The following is a 17,166-nucleotide window of genomic DNA, read 5'->3' on the forward strand; positions in this document are numbered from 1 at the left end:
GTACTGGTAGTCAAGCCTTTATTCAAACCAAATGGACCCGTTTAATATTCGTACTTGGATAAGTCAGGCTGGGATAAGCCTAAACTGTGTGTCCTTCAGGCTGTTCCATGGCTGCACAGTGAGTTCCTCAGTATCTGCTTGCCTTCAGTGCTGGATGGTAGGGCGGGGAATGAGCCACAAATGATAAGAAATATGTTATTATTCATGCCATACAGTATTGAACTCAAAACAGAGTTAGTGGGGAGGGGAGAGATAAGAGGGTGTACCCATGGAAGATCCACCACACTGTGCTCTATATGTTTCTATATGATGGGGTTAGATGGATGTGGGGTTATTGTCAACTGTTTTGTGAAATAACTGTGTTAATCCTTTTTAAGGATTGATTTGATCCTCAGTAGGCTGTCGTCTTTCCATGGTCTTCACATGGTCTTCACATGGTCATTACGTGTTAATTACGTCTTCACATGGTCTTCACATGGTCTTCACGTGGGGTCATGTTTTGCAGGACTATATTTGTCTTTGTGTTATTAGAGGAATATATTTGTCTTTGTGTAATTACAGGAACATATTTGTCTTTGTGTCATTACAGGAACATATTTGTCTTTGTGTATTTACAGGAACATATTTGTCTTTGTGTCATTACAGGAACATATTTGTCTTTGTGTTATTACAGGAACATATTTGTCTTTGTGTTATTACAGGACTATATTTTGGTAACACTTTACCTGAATCCTGCTTCATAAGGTTGACACACCTGTCATAAACATGTAATGACTGCTGCCATGTACTGTGATTAGGTGACATGAAGGTTTTTGTTAAATGACATAGCAGCATCTTATTGCCATTTGTGGTTACTGTTATGGCACTTGTCATAACATTGACCATGATGACTGCCCATGTCATGTGCTCATTTTAGTAAGCAGATACTTTATGAGCAATTTCATAGTATGCCTGCCTTATGCAGCAGAGTTCAAGCTAAGTGTTATATTTGTTTTTGTGAGTGTAAAGTTTATCTCTTCAAACGTCTGGAGTCAAATTATTAAATATGTAAACATACTCAATTTAATTGAGTCTTTTATTCTTTTACACTTTAAACTATAGCTGAGTGTCCCAGTTGCTGCTATTGACTAATTAATCAACAACAACTCAACAACCATAATCAATCATTTACTCTCCTCTTTTGTGCAGATACTTATATTACTATCTCTAAATGGCTACTCTTGTAATTCTTTTGATCACTGTCACTGTTTTAAAATGTTAGAATCTCCTCATGTTTGTGTCTGTCGTCACGCTGCTGCTGCCACTAGAGTGAGTCATAGCAGACCAAACTTCAGTGATTGCTAGTGAGTGCACTAGTTCTTATACTTACTCTTGATTTGGCAATTCAATCAGCCACATGCTGCAAATAATAAAGCTCTGCTCAAACACTCTAATGAACACCAAAAGATAAGGATGTCTGAGTCAGTGAAATATCCAGGAAACACTTATATCATATAAAGGAAATCTGGGTTTAAAAGAATATATTGTACAAGGTACAGTCATCATCACACTTAAAAACTCCTGGAGCAAATGAAGCTTACTTGCACCATCTGCTGGACACTGAGTCAAATGGTTGTATTTGCTCAGTCGGGCGTCTGTTATGATGATTTGCATACTATCTATGAGTCCTATGCTATGTCTGCCACAGAAACTGTATGTATAGTCTGTGTTTGGCAAACAATTTGGTTGCTTTGTATATGATATTATACAAACGTATTACATTGAGAGTTGAGTTGACAGACTCCCCAACCTTTGGCCTATAAGACAAGCTCCAGAAGTGAGAGGATGTTGGAGGAAGCATGACATGTCATGTTGTCTCAACGGCTTGTCAGTTTTGCCCAGACATCCTTTTGATGCCCTGTTTTCTATCAACATGTCCCACTACAGACTAAACCCCCTTTACTGCCTGGTAAAGTGAGCCACACAGCCCTGCCCAAAATCCACTAAGGAAGCACATATGTAGAAAGACCTCTTGTGTTTTACAGCTTTATTCCAACCGTTTCATACAAACCTTTATAAACGTCAGACTGTACACCCACCCTAGTTCCCCAACAAGATCTGAGTAGACTACATACTGTAAAAGATGTCATCAAAAGGCGCCTCTTTGAGGGCATATTCTGTGGTAGCTGAGTTACATCATCTTCATGCTCCAAGACAACACCGGGCTTTTTCCCACTCACATATAGTCAAGGATTTTACAACAGTTAAAAAAGATGGATGGCGCAGCGGCTGATCAGTACAAACATCTCAAGTCATGCAGCTTCACGTCTCACCCAGACGCAGGGCTGAAAACTAATGTAGAGGCCAGATGAGAGCAGGAGAGAAGGGAGGGAGGGGAGGAGGAGCAGGAGGAGGAGGAGAAGGAGGAGGAGGAGGAGGGAGTCATAGGGTAAGACAGAGGGAGGGGACTGAACTCTTGTGGACACAAAAAAGGCAGTTTAAGGCTGGGCACATCTCGTGGAAGAAAAGCAACCCTTTCCTCTGTTTTCAGTGCAGTCCTTTGAGATCATCTTTTCCACAAGGAAAGAATGCATGAGAGTATGAATCCAAATGTCTGCAATGTCCAAGCAAAATAGCTGAATAGCAAAGATGGAAATGAATGTCTGGAACCAAACGATTTGGTATCAATGCACGGGAGATGGACCCTATAGTCAACAGCTCACAGTCTGCTCCTTATCATCGGCCAAATGTATTCTTTTTAATGATTTAATAGGATGAAAGTTCATGTAATAATATATTTCATCAGATGAAGAGGAATAAGAGAGGACTTGATTATGAATTGAATGCATATAACTCAGACCAATGTGTGAACTGCCATCTATATACTGCACCCAGTTAGAGGTATGAAGATTGTCAGATCAGTCTTCTTCCTGTCCAGCATTGTCCTCGTGTTCCTCTCCACTGTCCTCATAGCTGTAGCCGCTCACCGCTTTAGCATTTGATATAGCACTAGCATTATTACTTTTGTCAACGTTTTTGTGTTGCTGGATTGGCTCTGCTTTTGCTGACAAAAATCATAAGGAGAAACAGAAAAACCTTTAGTAAGACTGAATGTACATTTAAGATGAATTCAATTTACATTTACATTTACATTTATTCATTTAGCAGACGCTTTTGTCCAACGCGACGTACAAGGGAGAGAACAGTCAAGCTAAGAGCAATAAAAAACATGGTGTAACAATAAATACTACTTTAGATGAGAATTAGAAAAAAAAACGACCTAGAAAGGAAAAAGAAGTGCAGGTTAAGCGCTAGTCAGGTGCATGACATTGATAGAGCATTCAGTTTAGCATTGATATTGATTTAATACATTATAATATTTTTTAACGCTGAAGATAGTTTGTTGATGTCGTGGTTTATTAGTGTTAGCAACTACATTAACTATTGTTAATGTGGGATACTTAACATAAAGCATAACCACTTTTTCTTGACAAAATGTGTTAAATCCATATAAAAACTGTGGTTAATGGTCGATCACTCTCACCTTCATCTCTTGCTAAGGCAGCTTTCTCTTCGTCACTCTTGTCATTAGTGGCGATTCTCTGCCGAGCACTTTCAAAGACTGACTGCAGTACAATAGAGTCCTGGTAGATCTTAAACAAAAGGCCGACAGACAAAACAGTCAGGTATTGCCTAATCCACTTGAAAATCATCAAAAGTGTTACATAAAAGTAACCCCGGCTGATAGGGGACACATCATTGGCGTGTGGCTAAGTAGTGTTGACACAACAAACAAACAAACCCATAGAGTGAACGTGGCATGAGATGATTCATTTAGACACAGAACTAGAATTAACTAGTACAGTGCCCACCCGAATTATTGGCACCCTTATTTAATACGAGTAAAAAAGGCTGAGGAAAATAATCCTTAATGTTTATCAAATGTAGTCTTTACTCAGCAAATAAAGAAAATAGATCAATTCCATTGGAGCCTATTACCACAAGAAACACGTCACAGGTGATCACCAACTACATTTTATTCTGATTAACATGTGTGTAATTATTTGCATCCCCTCATTTAGTATTTTGTGCAACCCCCTTTTGCCAACAGAACAGCACTGAGTCTTCTCTTGTAATGTCTTATAAGACTTGAGAACGCAGAAGAGGGGATTTTCAACCATTCCTCAACGCAGAATCTCTCCAGATCTTGCAGTTCTGGGTCTTCTCTTGAGCGCAGCCCACAGGTTTTCAAAAGGATTTAGGTCAGGAGACTGAGATGGCCATGGCAAAAGCTTGATTTTGTGTTAATTTAACCACTTTCTAGTGGATTTTGCTGTGTCCAGCTGAAAGATCTAACCATGACCAAGTTATATGGGCATTTTCAGTCAAGCAGCTATTTTCTTGTATCCATTCCCTGATTTGTGCTAGTCAACACACTTTTGACTTACTGCGTTCCCATGGTGATGGATGACTTAGGAATTTGGGCGCTGTGTCACCTTATTTTTATACCCTAGTGAAACAGGAAACACTTAGGCCAACTTCAAATTAGTTAAAATATGCATGGGATCATACTTCATTCAAATTCCTTGGGGTGCCAATAATTGACATATGTGATTTTGTTTTAAACTAATTGTTGTTTAACTAAACTTACCAGACAAATAAAGGTAAGATTAATCTTTCTATTTTCAATATAGTATTACGATTAATAACTGATAAAGTAATTTTTATAAGCCTTTGCAATCATCTTTAGCAAGGGTGCCAATAATTCCGGAGGGCACTGTATATTAATTTAGCAACATTTTTTAGCAGGGGACACTGAGAGCACTGGGGATGCTGCAGCTTCCACAAGTAAGAACTGTTTTGTGGACATGTTTAATTAGGACATAAAGGAAGTTCAAAGTAAGGGAATATACTGAAGATGGTGAAGGGGCTGGTGAACACAGTGAAGGGGATGGTGAACACAGTGAACACAGTGAAGGGGATGGTGAACACAGTGAACACAGTGAAGGGGGTGGTGAACACAGTGAAGGGGATGGTGAACACAGTGAAGGGGATGGTGAACACAGTGAACACAGTGAACACAGTGAACACAGTGAAGGGGGTGGTGAACACAGTGCTTGAGGCTCACCTGTGAACCCTCCAGGTTGAAGGTCTGAGCATTATGGCACATCAGCACAATGTCCTTTTCCAGATCAGCAACACTTCTGTACTTGTGATTGCGCACACGTTCCTGCATGAAGGTAGAGCTGCTATGACATAAGGTGTATGAAGAGTATTCATAAGATAAGCATAAGGTGTATGAAGAGTATTCATAAGATAAGCATAAGGTGTATGAAGAGTATTCATAAGATAAGCATAAGGTGTATGAAGAGTATTCATAAGATAAGCATAAGGTGTATGAAGAGTATTCATAAGATAAGCATAAGGTGTATGAAGAGTATTCATAAGATAAGCATAAGGTGTATGAAGAGTATTCATAAGATAAGCATAAGGTGTATGAAGAGTATTCATAAGATAAGCATAAGGTGTATGAAGAGTATTCATAAGATAAGCATAAGGTGTATGAAGAGCATTTATAAGATAAGCATAAGGTGTATGAAGAGCATTCGTAAGATAAGCATAAGGTGTATGAAGAGTATTCATAAGATAAGCATGGTGGATTAGGGGAAGGAAATGGCTTCACATCAAACGAAAAACAAAAGTACAACCAGAAAACTTCAAAGCTCTTGAATGAGAGATTTTGAGATTACAAAACTACATTAGAAGTAGTCTACACAAAATGTAGCACAGTGACCTCAAGTTCATAAAACTGAGTTTACTGTGAGTGGACAGAGAACAACTCCAAAAGTCATGGCGGTGCTTATTTTTGAATATATTTACAGTATATATATGTTTCGGTTGTGAAGGTTACTTTTGAAATGTAATAGGTTACAGATTACTAGTTGCCAAACTAGTGTGCCAAAACATCTTTTTGTGTGTGCAATTACTGGAATGGAACCTTCCTCAATCCCATTTACCATCAGTCACCATAAACAGAAGTTTGTTTAATGCCACACTTATAGAAACATTAGATTACTTGAGCAACCCCATTTCATTATATTAACATACCTTATTTCAAGCAGGGTGGTTTGATAAGGCACCTTACTGAGTTCTATGTCAAGCATCAATTCCAGTGTCTCACTATAGGATATCCTCACTCTTATATTGACAGAGGACTGGAGAAGTTCTAACATACCTTGATGCCCACTCCCGTATTGGGATTATGTATCAATGATCGGTTTTGTCAAATATAACATGAAAGTTAACCTTTTTAAAATTCACCACTTTTTTTCAGAAGGCAGACATTACAACTCCATACGCTGCTGCCCTATTTAAGGAGACGCTGCAGGTAAGTCTGTGCTCTACAGTGTGGACTGAAATATGGAGGTCAGTAATAGGAGACGCTGCAGGTAAGTCTGTGCTCTACAGTGTGGACTGAAATATGGAGGTCAGTAATAGGAGACGCTGCAGGTAAGTCTGTGCTCTACAGTGTGGACTGAAATATGGAGGTCAGTAATAGGAGACGCTGCAGGTAAGTCTGTGCTCTACAGTGTGGACTGAAATATGGAGGTCAGTAATAGGAGACGCTGCAGGTAAGTCGGTGCTCTACAGTGTGGACTGAAATATGGAGGTCAGTAATAGGGGGCCACTCACCTGCATGTCCTCGTCTCCTCACTGGAATGTCCAGTGCTCACACAACACATCACATCAGTTCCACATCATTTGAGGTGATGATTGTATTGAGGTAAAGATTTGTAGTGTACTTCTAGTGACTGCCCTCACCCCATCAATGGACCTTTTGCCAGTAAATCTAGCTTGGGAGAATGTATGTCGTGGAGGGTATCTGATGTAATCCATTCTGAGTGGCCCAATAATGTGTCACCTTATTATGAAAGGATGGTGGGATTTGCTAGTAGACACAAGCATAATGACTGCTAGCCAGTTTAATGTGTATACTGGGCAGTGCATCCCATAGTGAGACACCAAAATACATACTTGAAAGAGAAGCTATTCATGCATATCAAGTGAATATACAATCACGTGTGTTAAACTGAGACCAGCTAATGACTGTGCAGCTGCTAGACAGCTAGTGTTGCCAACAAAGAGAGCAATATGCATCAGATGGTTAGTTGGACTGCCAATGAGTCACCTGAGGATTAGACTAGGAAAATGATTTCTCTGGTCTCCAATTGTTATCTCATACCGCAGTGTAGGCCTCATTCATGTCCTTCAACAACAGTGCTCAAATATGTGGTGGCGGTTAATGTCTGTTTTCTAGTGAAGTTGCACACATTCAACTGTTCAGGTATTCTCTAAAATGATCTCAGATGATTCTCTAAAGGTCACATTTTTACATGCCATCGCAGAAATTGGATCTGAATTGCCTGTAATTAAACATGTGAATGGAAGTCATTGGAGACTGATTAATGTATGGCCGAGCCAGAGTGCCAATGTGAATGGTAGTCATTGGAGACTGATTAATGTATGGCCGAGCCAGAGTGCCCATGACTGCATTTGGGGCACAGATGGTTGAGAATCACAATAACTAAATCACATAACTCACTCATATAGCAACTATGTTGATGAAAGGACACATACAGAGATTTGTCAGGAGATTTTGATTCAGGAGAATCCACAATACTTCATTTTTTCAGAAAGTTTCCTAAACCCAAAAGCTTCATCATTTCACTGAGAAAACAATGAGGCAAGCCTAAATGTGCGAGAGCCAAATAAGGCAGAGAAGCCTGACATGAGAGAAGTACAGAAGTGCGCCTGCCAACAAGTCTGACTCTTTCCTTGGTAGAGGCGGGGGAAGACTCGCAGCACTAGTGTTACTGGGCAATACTGTAGGGCAGGGATTGCCCCAAATGACAACATGATTGGTGTGTTTTAACAAATTGTAATGCAAGTTTTTATATTATATTATTATGTATTTTTTTTTATATTTAGCATTACGACCCAGTGACATTTTAATTTCTATAGTACTCTATACTTATATAAAATGTTGCCTTCAACACCATTCATTTCTTTCTATACACAGGAACAGCTAAACTACCCTAAGGCTGTGCAATAAATATAGTTAAAGAAGTGTTTCTTTTATATGTTACAGTGGTTGACCTGCAGCAATTGAAAGCACTTACAGGTATAGTGATGGTTCGGAATACATTTTGCAACATTTGGTGAACAACTTCTCCTATTCCACTAACAATTATTCCAGTATTTGGTTTGAGAAGAAAAAACTAGACATTGTGGGCAGTCCAGGCTCTGCAAATTGGATACACTAAATGACTAAGACCTGTACCTCTCAACCACTCCTAATACCTGAGGGAGGCACCCAACCAGTGAGGGTGTTTCCCGAAAGCATCGTAAGCCTAAATAGTAAAATCCCTCTTACAAATGATCTTAGAGTTTCAAGTACAACTTGACACAACTAACAATACATTTGTCAATGTTATTGCAACAATATGCTCCTGCCCAGTCATCAGCTTTTAAGGTTTATTTTTTTTTAATTAATCTATTTTAAGCTCATAGAAATATGATTAAACTATAGATACATAATTGGCAAAGTTCTGAAATGAGACATTGACAGTCATCACTGATTACATTTGTCTAAGTTGACCTCTTTTTACACTGTTTTTGAAGGGGCAGGGTGCATATTGTAGCCTAGATTCATTAGGGCAGGGGTTCTCAAACTTTTGCAAGCTGTGTATTTGATTTGTTTGTGTCAGTCCAGCCCTTTGCATTTCACCATGGAGGGAGCTTTCACTAAACAGTCATAGGTCCCCGACGTTTTTGTTTTCTCCGTCTGTGACATCGCGCCCCCCTACTTAGTTGGTGCAGAAAGTGGAAGATATTGGGGAACAACGTTCCACCAGAGAGAATAAACCACAATAATGAATTAGATTTAAGAAATATTGAATAAAAAATGGCGAGAGTGTAGTAACAAATGTACAGTGATTTCCCGTCAATAAACATTGATTTTGTAGAATTTCTGCACCCCTACCATTGGTAGCATAGTCGGGTGCGGTCTATACATGGGAATACATGTTCTCCGCCTGAAAGTTAGTAACGTGCATAGTAACTCTGTCAGGTAGAATGGATCTCTCTCCCTCTTTTACATACGAATCCCATTCATGTATCAGGTAAAAACAACATCAGGTAGAACACATTTTCATTCATCCTCAGTCTTCCATAACGATAAAGAAACAGGTGTGTGTATTCCCACCCAAGTGTAGCCTATTTAACGGAACATTACGGAGTTCGGACCTCTGCAAGAGGTATGTAAAACATGCCAGGTCTCACATAACTATGAATTATCCTTGTCATCTCTAGCCTAGGGAACCATCTAAACAGTTGCTAGTTGCAAGCGTGTGTAATATGAATTTGTGTTAATATGAAGCTGCACAGGCACCCAGAGGGTTTCTACCTATCGTAGCTTTTTTAACTATTCTAGCTATCTTTAGCTTAGGGAACCATCTTCACTGTTAGCAGCCGATAGTGTGTGTTAATATGAACTCATGTTAATATGTGTGAATATATATAATTTCGTGTTAAAAGCTAATCAGGCACCCTGTTTTTTTTTGTTTTTTTTTACCTTTTCCTATTATAATTTTGAAGAGACTGTAACATCAGCTAGATAAGTAGCTATCATGTCATGCAAATGGAACTCTGCCATTTAAAAGTTTCCTTTAGCTAGCTAGATAGCTAGTACAGCAACTAGGCAACAATAGCAACCAAGAAACGCCGTTTGCTGCATAACCTGAAGCAAAGTTTAATTTTTCAAAATCAGCTCACCAATAAAAGGCAGTCTTGGGTTCAGAGTGATCACAACCACTTGTGAATGATGTTAAATGGCTTCACACAGACATTAAACAATCCTGAGAGAAATAATGGGACATCAATGGAGCTTAACATCCATTCCCACACTACCATAACCATAACACTAATTAAAAGCTCAAAAAATGCATGATTTTCACTATGAGTGAGAATGTGCCTTTGTGTGTGCACATGTGAGGAGAGTATAGCATTTTGGTTTGAAATGCCCATCCTATACAACTTTTAAATGGCTAGTAGCACTGCACCACAACTACACAGCATTTAGTTTCAGGATGATGTAACGGAGAATAAACTGCGGTTAATACACGGGTGTGGTCAATGCACAGGTTTGTTTTATAAAATTGCATAAAATACTGTAATGCGGTTTATAGCCGTGCAAATACCGAATAGCCTATAAGACTAGTACTTCTTCCTCATCCTCAAATATCCTTCAAGGATACCCAAAAGTGTACTGTAGGACTCTTGCAAGTGACTAAGAGCAGGATGATGTTGGATGTCTTGAGTTGGCCAGATATGTTAGCACATTGTACAACAAACAGATCTGAATACTGTGTAATATTATAATTTTTTAATCATTAGCATTGTTTGTGTGTGTGTCATAGGCCTAATTGGTGATGGTTTATTCGCAGATGCTAAAGTTCAAAAGGCAGCAGTGACATCACCTGATACCACCAAATTAGGGTATATTTTAGAACTGTTTACATGGACACCGCCGTTAAGTACATGGACATTCATGCTACATGCTTTTTCGGAAAACACGTGTAAAAACGTTTCGAACATTCGTGAAATCACTCGTAGAGAACTTAACAGCTAACATTCACTTATATTGGTAAACGGGGTCCCAGGATTGCGTTTAGGCCAAGACTGGAAGCTTGTAATGGGAGGCACTGTAAAGAACACTGCATGGAGAGGGGTATATTCCAAATGTATCCACAAATAGTATAATTTCCATTACAAACTTCCCTTTGTGTGTCGGGCTAAATGTTAGTTCTGCCACAAAGTGAATGGTTCATTTCCAAAAAGTGCCTAGAGATCTGCTGGATGTGTACCAAATGGAGGCCAGAGCGGACCCTGAGTCAGCTCATCTCTAGGTTATATTTGCTGAGGGTGATGATTTGATTTTATTCTAGTACAGTTATGTTTGAGTAGACAGTATACAAGTTATAGTAGGATACAATAGAGAAGAAGACAATAAAGTGTGACATTTTAACTCAACCAGTGGCATGTTTGTGGCGTCTTACCCTTATCCTCCTGAAGTCCACAGGTTTGCGGATGAGTTCGTAGTATTCAGGCACCTCTTTTCTGGAGGGCAGCTGCACAAAACCCTTGCTGATCTGTCTTCCTAACCTGGAAGAAGCCATTTAAGAAGCTGTTGGAGTATGATGATGCCAGTGTACTACCACCCAGATTTAATAAACTTATTGAGAGGATCTGCCGACCATATCATATCATCTGATTCATGTGAACAAGTGGTGACAACATCAACTTGCAGACATTTACCCACTCATCTTGGTAGCTTCCAATTAATAATAATAATAATAATAATAATAATTAAAATAATACATCACATTTATATAGCGCTTTTCAAAGTTCTCAAAGACGCTTAAAATAAAGACACAGATAGATAAAAAAGAAAAGAAAAGAACAAAAAAAACATGGTGTGTGTGTGGGTGGGGAAGGCATGGCTGAAGAGGTGGGTTTTGAGGGCCTTTTTAAATGATGACAGTTGACAGCATTTTTCATGTGATGTGGTAATGAGTTCCACAGGGAGGGGGCGGCGACCGGAAACGCCCTATCACCCCAGGTTCGGCACTTGGTCCCCGGTATTTGCCGGAGGTTGGTATCAGCAGACCTGAGGCATCGGGAGTTGGCATGTTGGTGGAGGGCATCGGAGAGGTAGGGGGGGGCCAGGTTGTTGAGGGCCTTTTAGGTTGGCCATGCCTTGAAAATCTGTGTGTTTGTAAACCGCCCCCCCCCCCCCCCCTTTTCTTTCCTACAGTGAGGCGCATTGTGTTACCTCCGTGTATGAAATGCGCCGTACAAATAAAGTTTGATTTGATTTGATTTGATTTGATTTGATTTAGGTGGTGGGGAGAGTCTTTAAATGTATCCTGTGTTTAACCGGGAGCCAGTGAAGGTCATCGAGGACTGGGGTGATGTGGTCACTTAAGCTGGTAGTAGTAAGTAGGCGGGCGGCAGAGTTCTGTACGTACTGCAGTTTTTTTAAGGACTTTGTTTGTGGTACCATAGAGCATACTGTTGCAGTAGTCAATCCTGGATGTTATAAATGCATGAATGAGTGTTTCTGCAGCAGTGGGTGACAGTAAGGGTCGGAGGCGGGCAATGTTACAGAGGTGGAAAAAGGCTTTTTTGGTGATGTGGTTGACATGGAGTGAGGAATGAGAGGGTGGGGTCAAAGGTGACTCCCAGGTTACGGATTTGGGTGAAGGAGGTGACAATGGCCATCAATATTGAGTGCGAAATCCTGAGTGGCGTGGGTAAGGGAGTCTGGGCCAATGATTACAATTTCAGATTTATCGCAGTTGAGTTTCAGAACGTTTCTTTGCATCCATGTTTTAATGTAAATTAGGAAAGTGGTGAGAGTAGAGTGGTTGGCACCAGTAATGGTCTTGGAGGAGAGGTCGAGCTGAGTATCATTGGCATAACAGTGAACTGGAGGCCATGGCGGCGGAGGATCTGTCCAAGTGGGAGCATGTAGTAGAGGATAAAGAGAAAGGGACCAAGCACCGAACCCTGGGGGACGCCATGGGTGACAGGAACTACGGTTGATTGCAGTTGTTGATTGAAATGAAATGAATTGATGTTAGAGATTGACTGATGTTAAAGAACACCTAGTTGTTATTATACCATTCAAATCAAATCAAATCAAATCAAATCAAACTTTATTTGTACGGCGCATTTCATACAAGGAGTAACACAATGCGCCTCACAGTAGGAAAGAAGGGGGGGGTTACAAACACTTGTAAAAAACACACAGATTTTTCAGAGATAAATAAACAGGCAATGACGTACTAACCATACTGGCACCGTAAAGGACTGCTCAGCATGGTTATCGTCAAAACCATTATAACAATTTAGTTAGTATGTTGTATTGGTTTTATTAGGTCCAAATAAAGGAGGATTCCTGTATATACTTTACAGTTAGTAACAGTTAGTAACAGATCAACAGTCAACAGTCAAATATTATCTAAATATTTCTCTGGGAAATCTGATGTAACACCTATCTCACCTGCACGACCAAAGGAAAACAAAAATATGGTCAATAGGTTCTAATGTGATCTGCATTGTTGGATGGATTTTTGATCACAATGAAAATATTTTACTTACGTGTCCTTGTAGTTGATGACCATGTCCACGATGGTGTTCATCTGTTTGGTAAGATCTGGAGGATTTGGGGGGAGTTTCTCCGCTGGCGGTCGTCCCCTGCGTTTTTTCACTTTTTCGGCCCCTTCCGGTCCAGGCTCAGAGTCTTTGTTGCCTTGGTGGTCACCTTTGCGCTTCTTCAGGCTGGTTTCCTCCTCCATGTCCTCAGAAACCCCGTTCTCCACAGCCTGAGATGTAGACATACAATATAAATGATGTGGACTAAAAAAAGAACATCTGTTCCCAATTCAATGGATTTATTTTCTAGTCTGATGGAATGTTGGTATGGGGAATACCAGATAGTTTGGGATTTGTTGATTATTATTATAATTTATTAATATTTTGGATTTGTGATGATTATTACATATGCACTGATTTGAGGACAGTTTTTAGATGGCTGAAAAACAGTTTAAAGCCGTGAGAGCTTAAGTGGACCTACGTATACGATTCAGTTTACACAGACGCCAACTCAGCATATGGTTTTGCTGTCTTGTGAAATAAGATGGATGGTGTGAAGACAACAGAAAATGAGTAAAATCATCACAAAATATTCAGGATCTCAGGATGCACTCTTGGTCTCAGGCTCCTGCATATGGTGTGTTATTAGAAAGAAAAATGTATTCTTAATGTGAGCTATAAAATGTCCTTATCTGTTCATTTGATTATTGATGCTTCACCTTTAATCTGTTTTGTCCAATTAGTTCACAAAAGGAACCAAACTGTCTTCAGTACTATTGTCTCAAACTGATACTGATGAAAATCCATAACTGCTTATTTTTTCAGATAATCAGATAATTCAGATAATCAGATAATTAATGTTATCAGATAATTCAAGGGGCCAAATGCAAATAGTCTTGTGCACTTCACATTGATGTGCCAATTTGAGAAAATCCCATATTATTTTACCACAGTAACGTTATAAATTGTGTGGTATGCCTGAAAAGATGTATATGGAGATAATGGCCAGCCCAGCACAACTTTTCATGGCATTCAGTACTGCTGTGTTGGATCTAATTACTTCATGACTACTGGTGATGATGAGGTATGGTTGATATTTTGATTTGCCCGAAAGCCTGACATCATCCTGCACACTTAGTGAGGAGGTTATGATGATGAAGTCATTAACTTTAATTGAAACAATTGACAGCACTTGCGTTGAGAGGGAGAAGGTTGTAGCTTGGAGAGGTTTGACACAGCGATGGCGCTTAAATCACTGAACCATCTCTCTCTCTCAAACTCAATCTTAAGATCACTTACTTTCAGATTAATACAAGACCACGCCATCCACCCACATATCAGTCCAAACACTATCTGCTTCTTTTCTTTCCCTTCTGGCTCGCTGTGCGTGAGTCTGAGTCTGAGTGTGAGTGTGTCTGCTGCTGCTGCAGTGACTACTGTGTCTATCACACAAAGGCAATTAAAGCCAAGTGATATGCTCTCAATAGCTCCGCTTTTGGCAGCTCCGCGATACAGGAAGCAGAAAATTATGAATTCACCATCAAGTCACCGCTTGTAGGGGAGAGTATCTCTGTCTGAATCTGGCGCATATGACGAGAGACAATGGTACGTGTGTCCTAATTGTGTTTTGCAAGAAAACCCTTATGAATTGCGCTCTTATAAATGCATATTGTCACAGCCCTGCAGAAGTACAAAGAGGTCCAACACGAACAGACGGGAAAAGCCAAATGAAATACACAAGCGCATGCACACACGTAGAGACACATCCCCAGATGATCATGTACAAGAAGGCCAAGTAGTCAGAGGGGAAAACATTAATGCCATTTCATTTCAACTCAGAGCTACACATATAAACACATATACAGAGAACGGGAGAGAGGGAGAGGGAGAGGGAGAGGGAGAGAGAGAGAAAAAATAAACCAGTGGCTGTGTGATCAGAATTCACTGTAAAGGAAAGCAGCGGATCTTGCATGTTAGTGGTCAGCATAAAGGAAGGCTTTAAAAACACAGAGCTGGCACTGCTTCGGCAAGAAAACAGAGGACACGCCATAATCCTAAAAGACAGGAAAACGGCTAGACATGGGTGAGTGAGTGAGAATGTGTGCATGTGGGTGTACATGTCTTCTAGCCTTGCTAGCCCCCTCCACCACAACCGAGTAGTCTGAGAAGCGATTCCCCTCGTCTCCTTGAGTTCACATCTACACAGGCTCACACTCATGCTCTCACACACACGCTCCCACACAGTCATATTGTCTCCCTCTCTCGCTCTCTCTCTCTCTGACACACACACACACTCACACACTCCCTCTCTCTCTGTCTCTCGCTGTCTGTGCCTGTGTGATGTAGCCTGACTTAATCGCCTACACCAGAATAGAAAAAGGAAGAGTGTTATTTACCTGACTGTGGTGTGCAGGCTGGATATCAGCTGGAGGGGAAAGAATTAGCAAGCCAGCATAGCAGCGTGCAGCAAGCCTCTTCATCAGCTGATCACTCAAAACGCACCACCGGAGAGGGGGGCGAAAAAGCGCCGGCTTTTCATACACAAATCAATTGGCGTTGGGGAAGATGAGAGAGAGAGAGAGAGAGGGAGAGAGAGAGAGGGAGAGAGAATGGAATGGCGGGCTGCGGTACTGGGGCTTTTTCTCATTCTTGCTGCTGGAAAGGGCCTTAAACTTTTGCTATAATATCGAATGTCGCAATCACATATTTTTTTTTTTTTTAAAGCCTGCATTTTCCCCTCCCTAGTCCCCTGTTAAAGATACCCAATCATGGTATTGTCTCGGGCGGTTGGAGACTACTGTGTTCTTCCCCCACTTATGGAGACTGCTCTGTTTATTACATGACAGCATGTGTGTTCCTGTCATGTGTGTGTGCATGTGCGTGTGTATTATTATAGTTATTAAAACAATCTGTCCGTTGCTGATTGATCATTGATTATTAACAGCTGACCTCTTTCAGTGACATGTTTTTGCACATTTGTCTCACATTTTCCAGTGCTCTTAAGGAATGACAACCAAACACACTTCTCGCCAATAAACACTGTTTCATCACCAGTGAAGACTAGCTTTAGTTTCCAAAGAGTATTTATAAATGTGAGCACTCTGCTCTGTCTACCTGATATGAATGAGAAAGACGCCTTGCGTGACTGTTCTACTTACTCCCATTTCTGTTTGTGCTGTGTGGAAGGAAACAGAAAACTCAGGGAAACATTTTTCACGGGACTTATTTGTTCCCTCAGAATTATAACTATCCATCAAAGATATATTCAGCCACAACATGTGACATCCCATAAAGCTATGTTAATGCTGCATTAATAATAAGGTCCAGAATATTATCAACTTCATTCCTGGTTCCCCCAACTTATGCTCTTGACAAATAAATGGGAGTGAATAAGTTTTCTTAATTGCTCAAATATAACCAGTACATCAGCAATACTGTAAAATAATATAACCAGTACATCAGCAATACTGTCAAATAATACTTGGAAACTCGGCTGATGGTGGCACAATCAAATATTTGCCATGGCAACCATACTAATATTTCATATCAATTATTCAGGTGAATGGACAATTGGTAATTCACTCAATTCTAAAGAACTGACTGCTCTGCAAATGATTATTGATTTTGATGAAGGAGAATACATTGCTATGAGTGTGTGTGTGTGTGTGTGTGTTCTTAAGTGGACTTCAGATGAAATTGCATATCAGATTCAAATCCAAGTCTGTAGCACTCTGCCATTTCTGTAAAACACCACTTACTGCTAAGGCATGTTACCATGGCAACAACACGTTTTGCCCACTGCAGTCCTCACAGAGTGATATTGCTTCAGCATTCCTTTACTACATGCACACACACAGAGACAGACACAGAGCGACACACACACACACACACACACACACACACACACACACACACACACACACTCCAAGGAGTGTGCATTATAATCATATGAAGAGGCAATGCACTCTT

At 40.3% G+C, this 17,166-nt stretch overlaps 1 protein-coding gene across 1 annotated transcript; it reads right to left on the reverse strand.

Moving 5' to 3' along the window:
* Positions 1-2,011: 2,011 nt before the first annotated feature.
* LOC105911482 (probable global transcription activator SNF2L2) lies at positions 2,012-16,308 on the reverse strand. Its single transcript, XM_012840280.3, has 6 exons — positions 15,594-16,308; positions 13,204-13,427; positions 11,097-11,202; positions 5,108-5,209; positions 3,524-3,632; positions 2,012-3,043 (listed from the first exon to the last, which is right to left on the reverse strand). Exons 1-6 carry the CDS (start codon positions 15,675-15,677, stop codon positions 2,898-2,900), a joined length of 771 nt encoding a protein of 256 aa, XP_012695734.1. The 5' UTR covers positions 15,678-16,308; the 3' UTR covers positions 2,012-2,897.
* Positions 16,309-17,166: the final 858 nt, after the last annotated feature.

The sequence above is a fragment of the Clupea harengus genome, chromosome 12 (genome assembly GCF_900700415.2).
Source record: "Clupea harengus chromosome 12, Ch_v2.0.2, whole genome shotgun sequence".
NCBI lineage: Eukaryota > Metazoa > Chordata > Actinopteri > Clupeiformes > Clupeidae > Clupea > Clupea harengus.